We start from the raw sequence: 23,272 nt of genomic DNA on the forward strand, positions 1-23,272 counted from the left end.
AATCCGGTTTCAACGGCGTTTCCTTCAGAGCACATTTTTTTAAGCTGCAGTTTACAAAAACTGAATTTATAGGAGTTTATAACACACGTTGACCTCTGTCTTTGTGTGGACCCACTTTCATCCGGTGAACTCCCAGGACCCCGAGACCGATTCTAACCTGAACCACAAAACCAAGTCTGGACCCTCACGTCGGCCCTTTTGGAGGCCGAAACTTCTCACGTTGAAAAAAAACTCGGACAGTGTCGGGCTGGTCGGCGGTTCGATTCCCTCCGCTGGTTTCACTGTGTCGAGTTGCTGCTGCAGTTTGTTTGAGATGGAAAACATGATAAGACGTGTTTGAACAGCCAGCCGCGCCGTGTTACACTGTTATCGGTGTAATCGTGTCAGAACAGCAGCAGCTCTTATGATCTTAAATCACGCATGGAGCTCCGTGTTTATCTTGGAGAGAGCGAGAGTGTGTGTGGACAAAAATGTGTGTTTGTGTACCGGTTCGTCTATCCTTGTGAGGACCAGCGGGAGACTTAGAGTTTGGGGAGACATGTCTGCATTGTGAGGACATTTAGGCACCATCTGTACAATCAGATTATTTCACTTTTAAATAACTGATTACATTTTTAAAAAGTGTAACTTGTCTGTTTACAGGAATCAGAATTATCTGCAACCATCACCAAGTTTCATGAAAATCGAGCCGTTAGTTTTCCCGTGATCCCGCTGACAAAGATCCATGAGTTCAGAGAGTGTTGCTGTTGAACGCAGCCCAGTGAGTCACGGAGCAGGAGGAAGCAATCACCTCCACGAGCCTATGAACAAACTATCTTAAAAATAAACATTATCATTAGAAGTGGAGGTGCTATTAAATAGAAATAAAGGCTCAAATATTAACAACATATCGTGTTGAGGATAATAAGCGCATCTAGTTTTTAACATCAGCTCTTAAATGCTACACTGCGGTAAATTAACTTTTATTTGCTCCAATTATCAAATCAGACAGCTTTCGCTGCGGGCTAACCGCCCCTCCCGCTTCCACTCTTTATGCTACGCTAGGCTAAACACACCCTGGACCTCATGACACTGCAGCTGCAGGTCGTGTCTGTTTTTAGAAACTCATCCACACTGAGTATTTTTTGGGGGGATAAACACCCTGTGTTGTTTTGCTCCTCTGCAGATTATAAACGATGTGCTCGTCTGCTGACTCAACTGGCCAAGAGCCCTCGCTGCACCGAGAGATAAACAGACGGTAAGGCATGGAAAACAGTTTCATTATCAGTTCTGTTCGCTGAAAACAGCGGTCGCAGAGGTCAAAGGTCAGAGTAGGTATCAGATCGATTGCGAACAAATGACCCGACAGTCTCAGATCTCCCTGAAACATGAGGTCAACACGACCTCCTGATGTCAGGGTCTGGGGGTCTGGAGGTCTGGAGGTCTGAAAGTTTGGAGGTCTGGAGGTCTGGAGGTCTGAAAGTTTGGAGGTCTGGAGGTCTGGACGTCTGGACGTCTGGAGGTCTGAAAGTTTGGAGGTCTGGAGGTCTGAAAGTTTGGAGGTCTGGACGTCTGGAGGTCTGAAAGTTTGGAGGTCTGGAGGTCTGGAGGTCTGAAAGTTTGGAAGTCTGGAGGTCTGAAAGTTTGGAGGTCTGGAGGTCTGGACGTCTGGAGGTCTGAAAGTTTGGAGGTCTGGAGGTCTGAAAGTTTGGAGGTCTGGAGGTCTGAAAGTTTGGAAGTCTGGAGGTCTGAAAGTTTGGAGGTCTGGAGGTCTGGACGTCTGGAGGTCTGAAAGTTTGGAGGTCTGGAGGTCTGGAGGTCTAGAGGTCTGGAGGTCTGGAAGTCTGGAGGTCTGGAAGTTTGGAGGTCTGGGGGTCTAGAGGTCTGGGGGTCTGGAGGTCTGGAAGTTTGGAGGTCTGGAAGTTTGGAGGTCTGGAAGTTTGGAGGTCTGGGGGTCTGGAGGTCTGGGGGTCTGGAAGTTTGGAAGTCTGGAGGTCTGGAAGTTTGGAGGTCTGGAAGTTTGGAGGTCTGGGGGTCTGGAAGTCTGGAGGCCTGGAAGTCTGGGGGTCTGGAGGTCTGGAGGTCTGGAAATTTGGAGGTCTGGAAGTTTGGAGGTCTGGAGGTCTGAAAGTTTGGAGGTTTGGGGGTCTGGAAGTCTGGAGGTCTGGAAGTTTGGAGGTCTGGGGGTCTGGGGGTCTGGAGGTCTGGGGGTCTAGAGGTCTGGGGGTCTGGAGGTCTGGAAGTTTGGAGGTCTGGAAGTTTGGAGGTCTGGGGGTCTAGAGGTCTGGGGGTCTGGAGGTCTGGAAGTTTGGAGGTCTGAAAGTTTGGAGGTCTGTAGGTCTGGAAGTCTGGAGGTTTGGGGGTCTGGAAGTCTGGAGGTCTGGAGGTTTGGAGGTCTGGGGGTCTGGAGGTCTGAAAGTTTGGAGGTCTGAAAGTTTGGAGGTCTGGAGATCTGTCATGAAGGGTCGGTTACAGAAGGAGAACGCCAGGCGTTCCCAGATGAACAGAGTTTTAAAGGGGAAACAAACATCTTCTTTTCAGAAAATATAGAAACTCCTGAAAGGGAATATTAACTCTGTGTCCATCTCTCCTTTACAGACTCTGGACAGGAAGTGTTGCCCTGACAACGCGGAGGAGAGGGGGTGGGGCACATCGTCCCCTCAGACAAGAAGTTCTCCATCCAATAGAAACTCAACACGTCTCTGGTCCAGAACCAGAGATCTGACTTCACTGTTTTCTATTTTATTCTCTTCTTTTTTTTAATCTGCGACAGACAATCAGCTTGTTTTTGAACGACAGGAACTGGTGGAACTTTTCTTTAACCGGTTTCAGGGATTTTCACAGAAACTAGTTCGACCAATCAGACGCGGCCTCCACGTCATGTCGCTTCACTTCCTTTGTCTCTACTGTGTTCTACCGGACTCGACTCCTCGACAGGAAACCGGCCTTTAACCGTCACAGTTCGACTCGGCGGACGAGATTCTGCTGGTTGGATCAAGTAAAAAACATTTTCTGTCCTCCGAAACTTTCACCTGTGGACGAATGTCTTCTTCAGTGTTTTCGTTTTTTTGGACGATGGATGCCAAAAACGAGGTTTTACCTTCAGACGAAGTGGACGAATCCTCCGAGTTACCACAGTTTGACGAGCTGTCAGACAGGCTGAATGTGTTTTATATCGCTTGATGCATAATAATAACTGATAATTATGATACTCCCATATATTTATAACGTCCAAGATGCTGCCCTGTGTGCAATATGTACATACTGAAAGAGCAATAAAGACACATTTGATATATATTTTTTCCAGACGGAGAGTATTTGTGTTGTGTGCAGCCTCGTCGTGGTCCTCAGAGCTCCTGTAAAGACGAAGGTGTGTTCGAGGATGTTTCCACTTTGTTCTTTGGTCGTGAAGCGAATGACCTTCAAGTATCTTTCTTTCTACCTTCATGTGACGATCCCTCGTCTTCGTCCGGGTCTGTGCGCTGCGCTGGTGTCATTTCTTCTTCGGGTTTCCCTGCGGTGACGTCGAAGGGAGTTCCTTTTGGTTTTATTAGTGCTCCTGCTCGGTTGGGAGGTGCTGATTGACACGCTGGTTTCAGATGTAATTAATGTCTGAGCCGGAGCTGCGAGTCTGCGGCTGCAGCGCTGAGTTGAGTTCAGATTGTGTCTGTTGGGGGTGAAGAGATCAGTTCACCGGTGACCTCCACAGAGTTCTGCTCTTATTTTGAAGGGCATATGCTTCCCATGATGCACCACTGTAGCTGTTTTCGTTGGAGGATTTGTAAAGTGGGTTCGGATGAAATAAGTCTTCCTTTCATTTAATATTTCATACAGTTGAATTTAGAGTCTTGAAGTTTAAAGTTGTTTAAAAGGCATCAAGAGAAAAAACTCACTTTTATTGCGCTGGTTTTCAGCCTTTTAGTTTTTTGGTTAATTTCATGTTTTTAATGGTTCTTGCATTTGTTCTATGTGGATTTGTTTGGAGTTGTTGTCATTTATGTCGTTTTACGGTCGTTCTGCGTCTTTCTGTTTGTTTTACGTTGATTTGTAGCCGTGTTGCATCAGTTCGAGGTCTTTAGTTTCTGCTGTTTTTGTTGCTTTGCGTTTGTTTTATGTGGTTTATTGGTCATTCTTCGGCTCTCTGCATTTGATGAGTTGCTCCACGTTCCTGCAGCGGGTTGAAGAATCTCCAACACCGAACAAGGTCCGGCCCGCTGCACCCGGCTCAGTAACCCGTCGGTGCCGGTGGGCGAAGATGTGAGTCTGTCAGCTGCTGTGGGTGAAGCTCTTTCCTCCGACAGGGCGAACCACATTGCAGCTTTGTTGACTTTGGCTGCTGCCGCTCAGTTTTGTGTTTCCTCTCCCGTCTCAGAGATCCGATCGACGTCTCCGCACCCACTCAGGCTCGGGCGTTTGTTTCCAGCTACAGTGGTTCGATTTTGGCCCGCGCTTCGAGAGACGTGTAAAATGACGTCAGAGGACTTTTTAAATACAAAGTTGTTTACAGCTGTACATATTTGATTAGGCTGTTGACACGGTAACTATTATAGTAATAACACTGTCTGTCTGACTCAATGTGCCCAAAATATCGCTGACAGATATTTTATAGTAATTAGACAAACTGTCAAAGGTGTGTGTGTGTGTGTGTGTGCGTGTGTGTGTGTGTGTGTGTGTGTGTTTGTGTGTGTGTGTGTTTGTGTTTGCAGTCCGACCAGCTCTGCTGCAGTCTTGGCAGCAGCTTACATTCATGTAATCACAATGAGTCTTGTGGTTTCTTTTTTTCTCATTGGTTTGTTGAGGCTTCAATGACAGCTGTCAATCAAAGTCTGCTGAGGTCTGAAACCTGCTGGAGGTCTCAGTTGAACCTGGCCGACCACGGTCCGGTTTGTTGGGTCTCTGAAAGCTCTCGTTCTTAAACTGCACGAGAACACAAACATCCTCTGACCTACAGGGGGCGCCATGCATTCACCTTTTTTTTAAGGGGGCAAAGTTTTACAGTGTGATCATGAAAAGTTCACCGATTTGATCGGATATTGATGTAGTTGTAAAAAACTGAAGGTGTAAAAACCTTAACACTACTTTAATAAATGACGGCTCACTGCCGTGTTTGTTGCCATGACAACAGAGTCAGCAGACAGCTGCTGCTTTTATTTACAACTGCTGACATCATATCAGACACATAAATCAGCAGGACTTCACTTCCACATCTGTGATGTCTGGACTTCTGTTCACTGGCTCTGATCCAGCTGTTTAAAGAAACAGCTGGAGGACGGCAGGGTGGAGCCGGTGTGGGCAAAGTAGAAACAGTAGAAACAGAAGAAACAGTAGAAACTAGTAGAAACAGTGGAAACAGTGGAAACAGTGGAGGAGGAGCAGCGCAGCGAGGTGACTCACATCTGAGGCAGGTGATGACTAATCTGTGATGAATTACACCTGAACGTCTGCCAGGTCGGCTCTGCTGCCGTCTACATCCTCACACACACACGCACACTGTAAACACGCACACACCGCGTGGCTGACATACCTGGGAGGGGATGTGTGATTGGCAGGAGGGGGCGTGGCCTCCGGGACCAGGTGACGTTGTGGTTTCCGTGAGAGACAGGTGTCCTCAGGTGAAACCTTCTGAAGGTGTCTAGAGGACGTCTGGACGGGGACGAGACTTTACAACCCGGAGGACTGATGATGACTATCTGTACAGGACCATTTTTAAATCAAAAATTAAAACAACAACTAAATATGGACACTCATGTAATTTTTTTAGATAGCCTATTTTATATTTGTTTAGATATTTTATTGACAATTAAACAATGTGAATATTTTCACATTTTAAGAATAATTTGGAGCTTTTATTAATTTTCATGTCAAACACTTTTGGACATTGTATTAATATTTTAAAATAGTTTAGAATGTTTTTGTTATTTTATAGATTTTTACAAAGGTGTTTTCTGAATAACATTTATCAATATTTTCAGATTATATAGCCTATAGTTGGGGATATTTTATGAATCTTTAGATGTACTAGGCTCGTAATCATTTTTGGACAGTGCATTCATATTTTCCAGATATTTTATTACCAAAGATTTTCAGGTCCATCTCGTTGATTTGTTGTTGTAACGCAGTATTTTTACTGTGTGGTTGTTTGTACTTTTACTTCAATAAAATACCTGAGTGCTTTATTCACCACTGAGAGGAGGACTACCAAAATAAAAGCCTGTATCAGATCTGTGCGCCTGAGAGACTGAACTCGGGTAAAAGAACCTTCCACGACGGGAACGCGCCCAGTGAATCCACAGACACGCGGGAACGCGCCCAGCTGACAGACATCAACAGCCGTGGACCCGTCCGCGCGGCACTTGTTTCCTTAGCAACACGTCTCCGTCTCATTCACACGTTTGTAGTTGTCCTCAGGAGGCTCCTCCTCCCTCACTTCACCTGTCCAGGTGCCTCTTCTGGTTTCTACGTGCGTTTTGCGGCTCCAGTCAGCTGAGGCGGAAGTGAAGGCAGCAGAGAGCCTCGCGCAGCTCACCTGTCTGCAGTGAAACAACCAGAGAAGAAGCAGAAAGGAGAAGAAAAGTAAGTGAAAGAGCCTTAAACACGCGAAGAAGAGTGTTCTCTGTCTGTTCTGCTGCTTCCGGTCTCCACGTTCTCCTCTCTGGGTTCTACCTGTTCTCAGTTCTCCATTACAGCACAAACAGCCGAGTTTCCTGCTCTCAGTAAAGATGTTAGCTCAGTCTGCGTTTCCCAACATGGGGCTCAGGGCCCTTCGAGGGGTCACCAAGATGGGAGAGGAAACAAGAAAAATAAACAAAAAAATAACCAAATATTTATTTACAGAGGAAGTAGTGTATGCAAGAGTAAACACAAACAAATATTTGACTTTATTTGTTTTATAAATCTGAAATATTATCAGTATTTAATTGACATTTTTATGATATTTGTTGGGAATGTTTTGGCCATTTTTTATGAACATGTTCTGCACATTTTGGGACAAAATAATATCTTTAGAACATTTTCTGAAATGTTATCAACAGTTTTTGTTTTTTCTAATATTTCAGACGTTTCATGGTTATTTTATTGTTCAGACAATTTTTTATAATTATCTGACATTTTCAGACCTGTGAGGAAGTTCTGGTGATCTTTTATTTGTTCGTCATCTTCGAATGTATTCTTCTTGGTGGAGGTGTTGTCTTTTATTTTGAAGTTCTGTCGCCTTGCAGAGCTTCCTGTCACATGGAAGACGCTCTCCGTACCTTTAAAGGTGCATCTTGTCAGTTCCAGTTCTCGATGTGGAATGTGGTTCGTTGACGGTTGAATAATCTGAATGCTCATCTACAGTTTGTCTAAACAAAATGTGGAAATATTACTCAATGGATTACAAATGGTTGTTGCCACGACAACAGTCCTCCTGCAGCGAATCTCTTGACAGCTCGTTAGTGTTAACGAGATCTCATTAGCTCTTAATTAGTTCTGATTGAGTTTGGGCTCTGAGACCTGTGATTGGTTAATTAGTCATTTTGCAGTTAATTGGCCGGAGGTAAAAATAGTGAGCCATCGTCATGGCAACAGAGGTGACCGCTGGGTCGGTTTATTTTGTGAGTGAAATTAATGAGAAGTAATTAAAGTAGTTTAATGAATGAGCTCGTCATCTCAGGCAGAACCTCATCAAGGACCGGTAGAACCCCATTATTCATGTCCAGAATGCCCCGACAGGACGTAAAGAACTGCTTCAAAGCCTGAAAGACCACCAGAACCTCCTCACAGAATCCAGGAACCTCCTCACAGAACAATAAGTTCTCTGCGGGAGCGCTGAAGCCCTCGACCGCACACATCTGGGTTATGACGTCATTTACGTTCAAATTTTGTTTGTGATCAGATTAGAGTCGTAGAACCAGGACTGGAGGTCAGAGGTCAGAGGTCAGCGCTGTGTTGTGCTGCCGGCCGTGGATGTGGACGTTGCGTTGAGGCTGCAGCGCGTCGTTGTGTCACGCGTCAGGAATGCGCTGCTGTCGGCATGTCGGCCGACTGGTCGCTGCTCTCCGGCTGCAGGTTCAGGAGCTGCAGGACAGAATCTGAGCGCGCTCAGAGTACATTCGGTCGTCTGACAAACCTGTGGAGGGAAATCTGATCGTTACTTTAACTCAAAATCTTCTGGTTTTAGTTCCTTCAATTTGAGGATTTGCTGTTTTATAACAAATTGAATAAATTAAATTGAAGACGCAACCGTGACAAAGAAACAAACAATTAATCGAGACTCTTGAATCTTTTCAGCCTTTTTAAAGCATTTTTCTTTTCGTGAACTAAACCAGTAATTAACTGGAGCATTGATCAACCAATAAGATCAGCTGTCAGTTATCAGGATAAATTCTCTTTTTAAAGGCGAGCTCTCGCAGTCGCAGCTTTTCGGAGGTTTCTTTTGCCGCAGATGGAGATCAGATGGATTCAGGTGAACGAGGAGCTCATTGTGACTTCGATGCCTCTGACCAGTCGCGTAACTTGCGTGTTCGCAGTGAATAACCCGATTCCGTCCAACCTGAAGTCCGAGGCCAAGAAAGCCGCCAAGATCCTGAGAGACTTCACCGAAATCTCCAACCGGAACGGACCCGACAAACTCATCCCCGGTAAACTCCGCCCGGCCGTTCAGCGCGTTGTTCTTCCATGCGTGCGTACTGACGTGTGTTTTGCGTGTGTTGCAGCTCATGTGATCGCGAAGGCCGAAGGTCTGGCCATCATCTCCGTCATCAAGGCCGGCTTCATGATCACAGCCAGAGGAGGCAGCGGCGTCGTCATCGCCAGGCTGGCCGACAGACGTAAGACCTCCAGCTGTCTCTAAAATACGGAGTTTTCTCTCTGGACTTCTGCGCAGGCCGGTTCAGAGGCCGCGTCCAGCTCTCCTGGTGTCACGTCGTCTTTGGTTTTGTTCAGTCCTGAAGTGTCGCAACTTTTTGTGTCTTTTTGCATGTTGTTGTTTTGTGTCTTGTTGTCTCTTCCTGTTTTGTCTTGGTGTCATGTCCTCGTCCTCGTCCCGTCTTTGTGTTTTGTTCTCGTCGTGTGATATTTGTCTCGTCGAGACATGTGTTTAGTCTTCTGTTGTCGGAGTTCGTTGTCTTCTGCAGATTGACTGTCTGTTTTTTGTTTTTGTTGTTTTGTGACATTTTGTGTTGCCGTGTAAAAGATTTCCGAAGGTCACACGGACCGAACCGAGCTGCTTGCGCCGCCGCCGGACTTCCTCACCACGCTTTCCTCGGTTTCACGGATTTTCACATTCAGGAAGCGGTTTACAACATCTGGAATCACTGGCGCCAATATTAACCCAAGTCATGTCTCCCGGTCCATCTGTCATGAGCGTGAATAAAGACGTCTGAGAGCTTAAAGAAACAGCAGCATCAATCGCACGTTGTTCACCGCGTGTGTTTGTGTGCTCAGGCTGGTCGGCACCTTCGGCCATCGGTATCGCCGGTCTGGGTGGAGGCTTCGAGATCGGGGTGGAGGTGAGTCCTCGTCTTTCTTGTTTTTACTTCATCAGATAGAATCGACTCGTCCCGGAGGAGAATTTCTGGAACTTAATAAATAACAGGGATGAGTTTGAGCGCAGCTCGTCGCAGCAGCTGATTGTGAGATGTTTTGAGTAGCGGCGGATGTGTTGGTCCCCTCAGGTGTCCGACCTGGTGATCATCCTGAACCAGCGCAGAGCTATCGAGGCCTTCACCAAGGGCGGGAACCTGACGCTTGGCGGGAACTGCACCGTCGCCGTGGGACCCATGGGCAGGTGAGCGCCACCTGTCTGCCTCTTAACTGCCTCTAATATTTACTGTTGATCTAAATTACAGCTTAGGTCGTCGTGTTTTAATCCGCCTCCAGATTTACGAGGTGTTCGATGACAGTTTGTGTTTTGAGGTCCGGAGCTGAAGAAGGATCCTATCTGCGGCGATATCAGCTGTGATTTACTCTGCGGGCTGTGATTTACGACCGGCAGGTTAAATTTAGAATAAAGAGGTTGTTCCAGGGCAGTTCGACAGGTTTTTAGGACGCGTGTGATGGCAGGTGTGTGGGCGTGGCCAGGAAAATGCTGACATCAGCAGCAGTCAACACCTCTTCATCAAACACCTGCAGACGGACTGGAAAACGAGCGCCTTCATCTGAACTGTTTTTGGACTAAATGGTCCAAACAAAGTTCATTTGTGAATGAAAAGTTAATAAATAAAAGCCACATGATACATATTTACTCAAAGATTATACAGACGGCCACAAACAGGACTGTGTTTCAGAAACGGAAATAAAGGAAAGCAAAGACGGCCTGAAACTAAAAACTGAGGAACAGAAGACATTTCTTTGGTGAAAAAAGTGTCCATGAGCCCATTTTATGATTGCTTTGTGGTTGTTTTGTCTCTTTGTGGTAGTTTTGTCTCTTTTTGTGGTAGTTTTGTCTCTTTGTGGTTGTTTTGTCTCTTTTTGTGGTAGTTTTGTCTCTTTGTGGTAGTTTTGTTTCTCGTTGTGGTAGTTTTGTCTTTTTGTGGTTGTTTTGTCTTTTTGTGGTTGTTTTGTTTCTCTTTGTGGTTGTTTTGTCTCTTTGTGGTTGTTTTGTCTCTTTGTGGTAGTTTTGTCTTTTTGTGGTTGTTTTGTCTTTTTGTGGTAGTTTTGTTTCTCTTTGTGGTTGTTTTGTCTTTTTGTGGTTGTTTTGTCTTTTTGTGGTTGTTTTGTCTCTTTGTGGTAGTTTTGTCTCTTTTTGTGGTAGTTTTGTCTTTTTGTGGTAGTTTTGTCTTTTTGTGGTTGTTTTGTCTTTTTGTGGTAGTTTTGTCTCTTTTTGTGGTAGTTTTGTCTTTTTGTGGTTGTTTTGTCTTTTTGTGGTTGTTTTGTCTCTTTGTGGTTGTTTTGTCTTTTTGTGGTTGTTTTGTCTTTTTGTGGTTGTTTTGTCTTTTTGTGGTAGTTTTGTTTCTCTTTGTGGTTGTTTTGTCTTTTTGTGGTTGTTTTGTCTTTTTGTGGTTGTTTTGTTTCTCTTTGTGGTTGTTTTGTCTCTTTGTGGTTGTTTTGTCTCTTTGTGGTTGTTTTGTTTCTCTTTGTGGTTGTTTTGTCTCTCTTTGTGGTTGTTTTGTCTCTTTGTGGTAGTTTTGTCTTTTTGTGGTTGTTTTGTCTTTTTGTGGTTGTTTTGTCTTTTTGTGGTAGTTTTGTCTTTTTGTGGTTGTTTTGTCTTTTTGTGGTTGTTTTGTTTCTCTTTGTGGTAGTTTTGTCTCTTTTTGTGGTAGTTTTGTCTTTTTGTGGTTGTTTTGTCTTTTTGTGGTTGTTTTGTCTTTTTGTGGTAGTTTTGTTTCTCTTTGTGGTTGTTTTGTCTTTTTGTGGTAGTCTTGTCTCGTTGTGGTAGTCTTGTCTCGTTGTGGTAGTTTTGTCTCGTGGTTGTCCCCCCGTCATGTTAAAGTGAACTGTGTCCATCAGGAACGTGGAGGCTGACGTGGCTCTGCGCAGCACGGCGGCGGTCTTCACCTACTGCAGGTCCAGAGGTTTGTTTGCTGGGATTTCTCTGGAGGGTTCTTACCTGATCGAACGCAAAGAAACCAACCGCAAGTACGAACAAAACGCCGAGCGCCGTCCTGCCGCTGCGTGCCTGAACTCGCGCTGTCATCGTCTTTAATCGAGGATTTCATCTGCAGGTTTTACTCCCGGGACATCCGAGCGTCGGGCATTTTGAACGGTGATGTGGAGCCTCCGCCGGAGTGCTCCAACCTCTACCACGTCCTGGACGTCTACACCGAGGCCTACACCGCCGACTGGATGAGCAAGAACATGCGTGCCAAGGTGCCGTTTACTAACCAGCAGCTTCAATGCTGCTCCTGCTACGTACTGAGATGTGAGGCTCGTTTCGCTGAGAGGACGATGACGTTCTCGTTACATTCATAAACCGTTAGAAACCATTTCAAAAAGATGCTTTTCCCACCGTAGAACCTGCCTGAGAATCTGTCTGGTTTTAGTTTTCCTTCTGTACCAAACTGATCCGGTGATACGTGTCTGAACATCCATGATGCTCTGCAGACAGGAGCTGCTCGCTGAGCATTCGGCACGCTTCATATTACAGAACGTAAAGGGCTGGACTTGTAGCGCAGGTGTAACGGTGACAACGTCACACTGAAATACAGTAATTATGGTGGTTTTAATGTGAAGTTTATCCTGTGAATGTTTGTGTGTCTGCAGTCGTCTGGTCCTCCATCCAGACCTCCAGCTCCACCCCAGCAGAAAGCACCAATCAGCTTCCAGCAGCCAGCGGCCAACGCAGGTAAACCTGAAACACCGCTGTTTGTTTGTTTGTTTGTTTGTTTGTTTGTTTGTCGGTTTGTTTGTGGTGTAAACAGTGAGTAATTGTGTGTGTGTGCGCACAGGAGCAGGGAAAAAAAACATTCTGTACCCGAGCATCTCCGTCTACAAACATGAAACCTCAGGTGAGTTTCACCTCTTAGCTCCTCCTCTCCTTCACTTTCTCCTCGTCCCCTTCACCGTCTCCTTGTGTCCTTTCCCTCCGTCTGTCCTTGCGAGGACATCTTGACTCTCTGAAGGCTGTTGGAGGGTTCAGATGTGGTTTTTAGGGTCCAGGTTAGAATCCAGTTTTGGGACTCCGTGATGCAAGTCAACCAGGGTCCTCACAACGATAGAAGAACCAGCCTGTGTGTGTACTCGGGTCTGTCATTAACCCGCAACCTTGATGAAGCCGTTTGGTATCATCACACGGACTCGTTAATAATCCCGCTGCTATGTTGTGGAGACAGAGGTCCGTTTACACAGCGTCACCGTGGCAACTCCACTTCCTGTCGGGACCAAAAATTTCCTCGAAGCAAATCATTTAAGTACTTTGATTAAAGTTGGAGTGAGTCAGTGTGATGTCCTCTGAAGTGACAGAAAAAGTTTATTTGTAATCTGCTTTGAGGCTGCAGCTCCCTCTAGTGGTCACCGCGCTGACCTGCAACCGCATACTGCATTTATTTTAACCTCCTGGTTCAAACACGAGGAAATGAAATGTTTTAAAATATCAGGATAAAAGGAAAGACTCCACTTCAGCCCAAAAATTATAAACAAGAAGGAATAAAGAGTCTGATTACACTATTTGCATATAAATAAACAATTTAAGTGTAATCACACTTTTAATTAGTACATAAATTTATAGTCGTAATTATTTCACCATTTCTTCCACCAAAGGTTAAAAGGTTTGTAAATGTAATATTATTTTTATAATATTTTTTTTTACCTTTCTATGTTAGGTACCCCAAGATGGTTTAAGTTGGGATTCAGTGCGACTTAATTATGTTATTGAATGATATAAAAGCAAATAATTAAGTTGGATTATTAGTAGTCTGTTAATAAATGTGACCATAAGACTGTTAAACTCTTTAAACTTCTGCATTAACTTTTAAATAGTTGGCTTTTTTTTTTTTTCCCCCTTCACCTTTTGAAAAACAGAGTATTTAAAACTCTTTTTATTTTCTTTGTATTATTTGAAAATGATTGTTTGATGTTTTGTTTCTGTTTCAGGTCAGTTCGCCTCCAGAAACTCTCAGAGCTACGGTAACGTTTAAACTTGACATTTTACATAATAGGTGAAGAAAAACTCATTCAACTAAAAGCTAAATATGTTCACTGTTAAAATCAAGACTCGCTTTGAATTGTTTTGAAAATACCAGATCCAACTTGAAGTAATTTTTAAATGAAATCATTTATGGTTTTATTTCACATTTGATGTCATCACTTTCTAAATGACTAAAATATTCTGAAATATTTGTGTGAAAATCTTTTAGTTGGTCTTTTCATTTTTTTTTTATAGTTGCAGGTATTTGGGGATAACATTTTCCTCAAAAGAATTGTCAACAAACTAGTTAATGCTTGATCTTTTTGTTTCTCTTAAGGTGGAGGATCGTCAGTAGGCGGTGCCAGCGGGCAGCTGGTCGTCACGGCGGCCCACCCCTTCACGGGGCAGCAGCCCGGCGATCTGAGCTTTACCCCCGGCGACCGGATCACCATCATCACCAAGACCGAGTCCCAGTATGACTGGTGGGAGGGGCAACTGGACGACGGGCGGGTCGGGATCTTTCCTGCCAACTTCGTCACGTACTGACGCTGCCCCCTGGTGGTCTGACAGAGGAAGTGCAAGAGAACAAACTCTGAAGGTTTTTGTTACACAATATTTCTCTAAATTTCTTAATCTCATTAAGCAAAAATAACAAATTTTTCCCAAAATAAATATTAGTAAAATTAACTAAAATTAATATTTATATAAATAAATTTGAATTTATAGACAAATTTGTAGATTATTTTGATATATAAGTATGGATATAGTTTTTATTTTAAAATTACATTAATATTTCTGTAACTTTTTGGTCTTAAATTTATTATGTGGGGGTTTTGGAACTTTTGTTTGATAAAACACAACATTTGATTTGATTTTACATGCATCTAAAGATTATAGATAAATTATTCAACATTTCATCTTTAGGCATGGAGACAAGTTAGTTGGGATTTTAGACTCCTGTAGCTCGTGAGCATAAAATGGGGGCAATCTTTTCTAATATTTTTAGGAATTATAATATAGTGAGGGATAAAAACTTTAGTGGACCTGTTAAGAGTTAAAAAAAAAACAACAACAACAACCACACATTAAAAACATCATAGAATTTTCATTAAAAAGTGTTTTGTTATGTTTTTTTTTGTTTTTTTTATATATATATGTTTAAAAAAAAAACTGAAGTTACCTTAAAATGTAAAACTTTTCTTTGATGAAATCTTCTGATTTCAGTGCTGGAAAGTCTCATGATCCAACAGTTAAAATATAAAAACGATGAAAATCAATAATGATCATTTTTGACAAGATTGTCGAAATCAAACTTTTCAGTGTTGAGTTCAGGCGTCTTTGGAAGGAAGATTATTTACAGTTTATTATTATTGTGGAGGTGATTATGGTGATGGGCACCCCTTTACTGCTTTTTCTCTTCAAAATAAAACTCAGAAAATAGGGCCTTTTTATTTCTGCACCAAAATAAAACTGCACTCCACTGAAATGTTTTAAACTCAAGCCGTTTACACAGCAGATGAAGGTAGGCGGGGGAATTTAACTTGAATATGTGGAAGTATTTATTATTTTTTCACTGTGTGCTCATGTTAAACAGCATTTAAAGCTTCAGTCCTGGAATCTGTTACCGTTTACAGCTTTAAATGTCAGGACATGGATGGGTGAATTATTTGTATAAATGCTTTTCTCTGTTTACTTTGTGTCATGATGATTTTTTTTTTTAACATGGCAGCAGGACTACTCTGTCGTTTAGTTTGATTAAAATATCTGTGGTGTTTTGGGAATGTACGGAGACCATGAATATATCAAATTTATAAACGTTTTGCTGATTTTTTTATTTTAATTTTTTTATGTAGATTTTTGGCAAATAAATGCTTTAAAAACTCAAAACAGTTAAAAATGTCAATTTGAACTGTTGATACTTGAACTAAATCAAACATAAACTCGATCACAGTTGAGCACAGGGTTTAAAAAAACTAATCATCAAATTAATGCCCAAATACTTTCTAATTAAATTAAAAATTTTAATTATTTTACAGTTAAATTTCACTAAAATGACATGAAAACACATCTACATTTTGATTTAATTTATTACAAACTGATTTATCTCGGAAAGACAACAATAACAAAGTCTTTTAAAAAAGGCCCATTTTAAGGCTGCAGTTCCATGTTTGTCCTGCAGGGGGACCTGAAACAGGAAGTCAGACCTGACCCAAACTAAAAGTCAAGATGTTCACTTTTAATGCGTCTTCATCTATCATGTATGTATTTACTTTTCTTTGCGTTTTTAAGTGTCATCATGAAAACTTGTTCCACCGCTGAGTCTGAATGATGACCGCGAGGAAAAAAAACTATTTCAATTAATTAATTTTCACAGTGATAAAAACGGAAAGAAAACAATGACGTGAGGAAAAAAAATTCTTTTCAAGTCTGCAAACAAATCATGAGACCTCAATGAAGTAAAAATCTGAAATGAACTCGCTCACTCTTTTTTTGTTTGTATGTCTCTTCAATCAGAGCAGTAATTAAAGCTGTTCGCTGCACTTGAAACAAACTGTGCTCACATCAGTCCTGTTTGAGTGTGCGTGTCGTCTTTCTCTGCAGGGAGGATCTCTCCTTTCCTGGTTTGGCTGCTCACCAAAGTCCTGAAACACACACACACACACACACACACACACACACACAATAACACACACACACACACACACACACACACAAACACACAATAACACACACACACACACACACACACACACACACAATAACACACACACACACACACAATAACACACACCATTAATCAAGACTCTCTACAGCTGCCAACGTGTTCGAGTCCCTAATTTTCTTTCTGGCAAAGATTTTAAACAAAATAAAATAAATGTCAAGATTTCAATATTGTAGAAAAACGTTGAAGAAACCGTCCCACAAGATTTCACAAGTTTTCCGAAGTTGAATGTGTGTCTCAGACGGGGCCTTAAAGTCTTAAAAAGGTACATTTCAACCTTAAATCAATTGTTTTTTTCTGGTCGACATGTTGGGAAGTAGAAAAACAGTCTGTGTTCCTCCAGCTGGAGCCGACTCAGAAAACACTTCTTATATCTGTGGACATTTATAGAAACAGCCAGTTCATATTGACTAATTACTTCAGCTGTAGGTTGACTGGACAACGCTGATTAGTTGATAATATACCAAAGTCATCAACTATTTTAGCTTATTTGTGAGGATTTATGTTCTATAATGGTAAATTTAAATATGTTGTCAGCTGTTCAGTTTTTTTTAAAGACAAACAATTGATTGTTTAATTGAGAAAATGAATGTATTATTAATTAATTGTAAAAATGGATATGGAAGACTTAAATTACCTTCAAAGGTTGAGCTTTGACTAACGATTAAATGATCACAGTATTTGCTGAATATGTCTGATTGACTGTTTCAGCTCGAGCTGGTTTTAAAAACACTTTTTGGTTTTGTCCTCAGGTCGGCTGTTGTTCTCACCGTGTCCTCCAGGGGGCGCTGAAGGCGGGTGGGCGGGGCCGGGGCTGCCTTTCGCAGTCCTCCACCGAGTCGGGTAGAGGGACGCCGCTGGTCTCCGGCAGCAGCAGGCACAAACCGCAGCCCACGATCGGGCCGCTGCTGTACACGACCATCGCGGCCAATGAGATGGCTCCGTTGGGGTTGGGCGGGACGAGCGTGTTCATCAGGCATCCGATCCGAAAACACAGGTTGACCAGCGACACGCAGCGCTGCCTGCAGTAGAAAGAGGTCATTGATGGCCTGCCGGTTACCTGTGTGAAGGTGTGCGGTGTCGTACCGGACCACGGTGGGGAACAGCTCGATGCTGTACAGCGTAGAGATGAAGATGGCGGCCAGGATGCAGAGTTTCCCCAACAGAGCCAGACTCATCACCAGCACCGGAGCACCTGCTCACACAGCACATTCATCCCCGGTCACTCATCCATAACCAGCTCAGAGCCAGCTGAGCGTACAGGGACATTCAACCCGTGAAGGACACGGCTCGTGTTCGGGAAATCACGTGTGGACGTTTTTTGCAAAGTTGTGAAAGCGTGCTGATATTTGAAGTTTCTAAATCATAAACTTGGAATCAACATTTTAACATGCAGGCTCACGTCATTTCAAAAGAATTTGAACTGCTAATGTCATTAAATCTGTGACAATACGCTTCAAGGCGTTCCTGAAATATCACGTTGACAAGAACGGGAGGAAAAGGTCGACTCTGTGACCTTTGACCCCCAAAATGAAATCACTTCATCTCTGTGAACGTTTGTGTCAAATCTGAATAAACGGAGTTCAAGAGTTCACCAGAACCTGGAAACAAAACGCGTCCGATGCTGAAACAGCCTGCGGTTTGTAGTTTTAGTCTGTTAGTGTCGTAACATTTACAAACGATACAAATATTTGAGGCTGCTGGTTGTTTTGATCATCTGGATGTCACATTATTACAGAACGCTCACGTCAACATGTCAACACTTTTATGTTGCTCAGTTTTTGAGGGAACCTCTGAACGGGACTCTGCTCACCGTTGTATCTGGACGACAACAGAGCCAAGAAGCAGGACACTCCACTCAGGAACAGAGCGAGTATGCTGATTGGCCGGCGTCCCAGGCGAACCAATGGGATGAGCAAGCAGGGAGCTTCCGATAGGCCGGAGAAGAACTGGGCGCAGTAAACGCCGACGCCGAACGAGCCGATGTTCATACAAATCCCAAAGTACGTGAGCGCCGACACGGCACTGAGGACGACAAACAGCCTCCGATCAGAAGACGTTCCCTTCAGGGCGACCTGACGCATCACATTCACAAGAATGGGTCAGACATGAGCTCACCGTGACCTTTGACCCCCAAAATTGAGTCAGTTCAACCTTGAGTCCAGGTGAGCGTTTGTGCCAAATTTGAAGCAATTTCCTTCATTTTTGAGAAGTTGAGAATAAGAAGGATGACGTCAGGTGACCAGCAGAGATCGAGGCGGTCGTCCAGCCTTCGCCGGTTATCAGTTATTGATTACAGCTTTGTTCATTTCATTCAACCTGGAAGACTTCTGACCTTATTCACCAAATGTTCCCGTTTAGTTGTGAAAGTGTACCTCAGGTAGCTCATGATAAAGAGTCGCAGCAGGATGGTCGGGTGTCTCAGGTGGATGATGTCGCTGGGAGCGTGGCTTCCAGCGACAGGCTCCTCCTCCTGAACTTCGGCTACTTTCTGGAAGTCCGAAAAGGCCGAGTCCAACAGCTGCACACAAACACAGCTGTTAACTCATTTACTAAAACACATCGGTGCGCCGGAGGCCGAAGAGTCTCGGAGGGACGCGACGAGTCAAAGGTCGATCGGTGGACAATTAAAGGACCCGTCTGTTTCACCCGCGGTCAAAACAACCGATGTGTTAATCTGACTTCCTTCTTCTGCACCCGGTTCTCAACCAGGAACTTAAAGACGTCTGTTCGGTTCTCTTTGGCCAAACCTGTGGTGACGGGCGACATTTACACAAGACACTACGAAAAGGCAAAAGGAGCAAAATAGCATTTAAAAAAAAAAAAAACAGAAATTAGTCATTTAAAGTGCCGATCCAACTTTAATTTATTTATTACAAACTAATTGCAGAATTTTGACATTTAAATTCATTTAACATTTTCTTTCACAATAAAAAATATTTACCAACAGTGACGACAAAACAAGCTTTAATGGCACTGATCACATGTTTGTGTGTTTACCAGGTCCAGACACCGTTTATCTGCCGGGCTGTTGCTACGGTAACGATCCAGCACATCCATCCTCCTCTTTAACAACAACCAGCGAGGAGACTCTGGGATCGAACTTGGAAGACAGAAAAAGAAGTCTTCAAAAACCCCGGCGGAGACCTTGAGGACACAGGGACAGGTGAGAGAGGCGCGCTGCTCACAGGTAGAGAGGCAGACAGACGAGCTGCGGCAGAGACACCGACAGGTGGAGGTTCCTCCAGGTGTGGCAGAGCCAGGCCAGCGGAGCTCCGCCCATCGTGCCCAGGCTGAAGCAGAACGGGAGGAAGGCCGGCGGCCACAGCCGGGCGGCGGGGGAGGTCCACTCCACCGCTGCAACACAGTCACACGGCGGCCGTGGTTTCAGAGAGGAGGACAGTGCTGCGTCTCCAGGACGCTTTCAGGGGCAATTTGGACGTTTAGAAAGGGTTGAAAGCGGGTAAATCTACGGAGGTGTTTGGGCTCCGGCGGTAGCAGGACGAACACCCACTTCACTCTCTGAAACACTGTCCAGTCGGATTAAATCAAATATCGGACTAATTGACGGCTTCCGTAGATCTCCGGAGCCCAGGAGGGGTCGGAGGTCGGGGAGCTGCAGGAAGCTTCATTAGCCGGTTCAACGGGACTTCATCAGGGACACGTGGTCGTTACCGGCCGTGTGCATGCGAGTGTCCCACTGCGGTCCAATAAACCTCACCGGGTCAGCGAGGCCGGGCCGACACCTCCGGCTTCAGACACCACGCGCAAGGTTTTATACCATTTTATAGGTTATTTTAGAGAGAGAGTCCAGACGGGTTTCTGACGCTCAGAAAAATACAGAAACGTTTCCTTCAATTGACTTTAATCAATAAAATCACGTCCGTCGTAACTTTAGAAGCAAATGAGGTCTTTGAACTTCTGGTTTTGTTTCAACAAAAATATTCTGAAAAGCAGAAAATCTTTTTATTTGAGAGTTTGTGAGTTTACTGATGATTTATCTGATTAGATAAACAATCCGTTCAGGTTGTTGTAGGTTTTTGACCTTCGTAATCTATCACAGTATTTTTGAGTTGGAAGAACAAGTGAGATTTGAAGCAATTTTTGGACGTTTTATTTTCAAATGAATTGTTTGTAAAATAATAATAATAATAATAATAATAATAATAATAATAATAATGATAATAATATAATGATAATAATAATAACGATGATAATAATAATTATGATAATAATAATAATGATAATAATAATAATAATGATTATGATAATAATAATATAATGATAATAATAATAATGATGATAATAATAATAATGATAATAATGATTATAATAATAATAATGATAATATAATGATAATAATAATAATGATGATAATAATAATAATTATGATAATAATGATAATAATAATAATGATAACTATAATGATAATAATAATCATAATGATAATAATAATGATTATAATAATAATAATACTAATAATGATGATGATAATAATAATAATTATAATTATAATAATAATGATAATAATAATGATAATAATAATAATGATGATAATAATAATAATGATGATAATAATAATAATAATGATAATGATAATAATAATGATAATAATATAATGATAATAACAATAATGATAATAATGATTATAATAATAATAATGATGATGATGATGATAATAATAATGATGATAATAATAATAATAATAATAATAATAATAATGACCTAGGCAGATGAAATGAATTTAAAGAGTGAAGACATGATGAGATGTTACACTTGTGTTTTCAGGTTTTTACCGAGGCTGAAGCCGCAGATGTTGATGCAGCAGCAGCAGACGCCCGTCAGGCAGCGGACGGCGAGGAAGAGGACGGGCTGAGGAAGGACGGCGGGGACGAGTCCACACACGGCGTGCACGCACACACACACCAGCAGCGTCGGACGCTTTCCGTACCTGCACAGCAGATGTGAAACTTTAGACGAGTATTTTGTAAACCTGCAGTTTGTTGTGTTGTGTGTTGTGTGTTGTACCGGTCAGATATGGCTCCGCCCACCAGAGATCCCAGCAGCTGACCGACCATGTAGAGCGTCTGACCATGAGACAACCAGTCTGTCCAACCACACACTGACTGACACACACACACACACATGAATTACTAATCACAGACAACACAGCGCCACATCGTACGATTATTATCGATGTATCCTTTTGTCCATAAAATCAGGACGTCTACGATGTGATACACCCGCCTCTCCACCAGAGGGCGTCGGGACACCGTCAAGCCATCAGAAAACATTTGGTGTAAACAAAAATCACTAAACGCAGGCTGTCTTCTTCTGGGCTTCAACAGGACTCCTGCGTGACCTCTGTCACGTGACCTCTGTCACACTCTGTCACATGACCTCTGAACATCACTTCTTCTTCCAGTGTTAATCACATGGTCGTCCTACAGAATAATTTATCTTTCTGGCCCAAAATCAAACCTCTCAGTTGTCAGACGGTGAACCTACTGCTCTCTGATTGTAGCTAGGCTAGCAGTTTACCCCTGCGTCCAGTCTTTATGCTAAGCTAGGCTAACACTGGATGCCAGAAGGTGGCAGACAAAAATAAAATGTTGATGTTTCACTGCAACGTTGGCCGACAGTTCATTTACAGCTTTAGGTTGCACATTAACACGTGGATCGAGAGTTTTGGCTGTGACGTGTTTACAGTATTAAAGACGCAACTAACGACTACTTATTGTTTTCTGTTCAGTTTTAGTTTTTTCATTTATTAAATGTGGAACAGTTGTGAAAGTTATCGTGCAAACTTCAGCAGCCCAAAATGATATTTTCAGTTTGAGTGAAAAAGTCAATATGTTGAAGAAAATTATCCTTTTTAGAGGCAAAGCTGGAAGATCAGCTGATGCTTCTCTAATATATAAATAATCATATCTGACGCACGTGTCTAAACTGTATTTATGACGTAACCATAAAAAACACATAAAAGTCGTCTTCACTCACGTCCCAGTTCCTGCTCTCCGTCGTCCAATCAGCTTCGCCCTCTGAAACTTCCCCGGCCCCTGATTGGTTGCTCCCCGCGTTCGGCGGCACCCGAGTCGCGAGCGTGGCGGTGCCGTTGTCAAGGCGACACGTTTCGGCGGCGACGGCGGCAACGAAAACGTCCAGAAAGAAGAGGAAGGAGGTGAAGAAGAACACGAGAGAGAGGCGGCAGTACACGGAGAGCTGCAGCGGGGACGACCGGGACGACCGGGACGACCGGGACTCCATGTCCGGTCGGGGACTCAACTTTGATCGGTCAAAATGGCCGTCAGGAGCTCCACATTCCGCTGCTTGTTTCTCTGAGGCTGAACAGCTGCTGCTGTTTACCGGGACGGGCAGCAGGTCCACCCCCCCCCCCCCCCCCCCAGACCTCCCTCCACCCCCCCAGACCTCCCTCCAGACACCCCCCCCCCCCCCCCCCCCACCTTCTGGAGGGAGCGCACTGTCCTCAGGACAGGGAGACAGCGACGCCTAGGGGACGTCCTGTCTCACTTCTGTCAAGGGAGAGAGGAGGGGGACAGGGAAGGAAGGAGGGAGGAGGGAAGGAAGGAAGGAAGGAGGGAAGGAGGGAGGGAGGGAGGAGGGAAGGAAGGAGAGGAGGGAAGGAGGGAGATAGGAGTGAAGGAGGGAAGGAAGGAAGGAGAGAGGAGGGAGAAGGGAAGGAAGGAAGGAAGGAGGGAGGGAGGAGGGAAGGAAGGAGGGAGAAGGGAAGGAAGGAAGGAGAGAGGAGGGAGATAGGAGGGAAGGAGGGAGAAGGGAAGGAAGGAAGGAGAGAGGAGGGAGATAGGAGGGAAGGAGGGAGAAGGGAAGGAAGGAAGGAGAGAGGAGGGAAGGAAGGAAGGAGAGGAGGGAAGGAGGGAAGGAGGGAGAAGGGAAGGAAGGAAGGAGAGAGGAGGGAGGAGGGAAGGAGGGAGATAGGAGTGAAGGAGGGAAGGAAGGAAGGAGAGAGGAGGGAAGGAAGGAAGGAAGGAAGGAAGGAAGGAGGGAGG

At 43.8% G+C, this 23,272-nt stretch overlaps 2 protein-coding genes across 2 annotated transcripts; one reads left to right on the forward strand and one right to left on the reverse strand.

Annotated features, from left to right (window-relative positions):
• Nucleotides 1-6,467: 6,467 nt before the first annotated feature.
• sh3yl1 (SH3 and SYLF domain containing 1) lies at nt 6,468-15,985 on the forward strand. Its single transcript, XM_069164124.1, has 11 exons — nt 6,468-6,552; nt 8,487-8,597; nt 8,673-8,786; nt 9,403-9,467; nt 9,633-9,745; nt 11,407-11,535; nt 11,622-11,766; nt 12,160-12,241; nt 12,345-12,404; nt 13,489-13,521; nt 13,860-15,985. Coding segments are annotated over exons 1-11 (1,062 nt in total). The 5' UTR covers nt 6,468-6,551; the 3' UTR covers nt 14,069-15,985.
• Nucleotides 13,997-22,611, reverse strand: LOC138207101 (solute carrier family 22 member 13). The gene is made up of 11 exons (XM_069164122.1): nt 22,245-22,611; nt 21,273-21,370; nt 21,041-21,195; nt 19,433-19,601; nt 19,245-19,347; nt 18,620-18,765; nt 18,058-18,269; nt 17,331-17,439; nt 17,015-17,266; nt 16,084-16,164; nt 13,997-14,085 (listed from the first exon to the last, which is right to left on the reverse strand). Exons 1-11 carry the CDS (start codon nt 22,509-22,511, stop codon nt 14,058-14,060), a joined length of 1,620 nt encoding a protein of 539 aa, XP_069020223.1. The 5' UTR covers nt 22,512-22,611; the 3' UTR covers nt 13,997-14,057.
• Nucleotides 22,612-23,272: the final 661 nt, after the last annotated feature.

The sequence above is a fragment of the Embiotoca jacksoni genome, unplaced genomic scaffold (genome assembly GCF_022577435.1).
Source record: "Embiotoca jacksoni isolate LCO1_2020_lvr unplaced genomic scaffold, fEmbJac1.0.p SCAF_30, whole genome shotgun sequence".
Taxonomy (NCBI): domain Eukaryota; kingdom Metazoa; phylum Chordata; class Actinopteri; family Embiotocidae; genus Embiotoca; species Embiotoca jacksoni.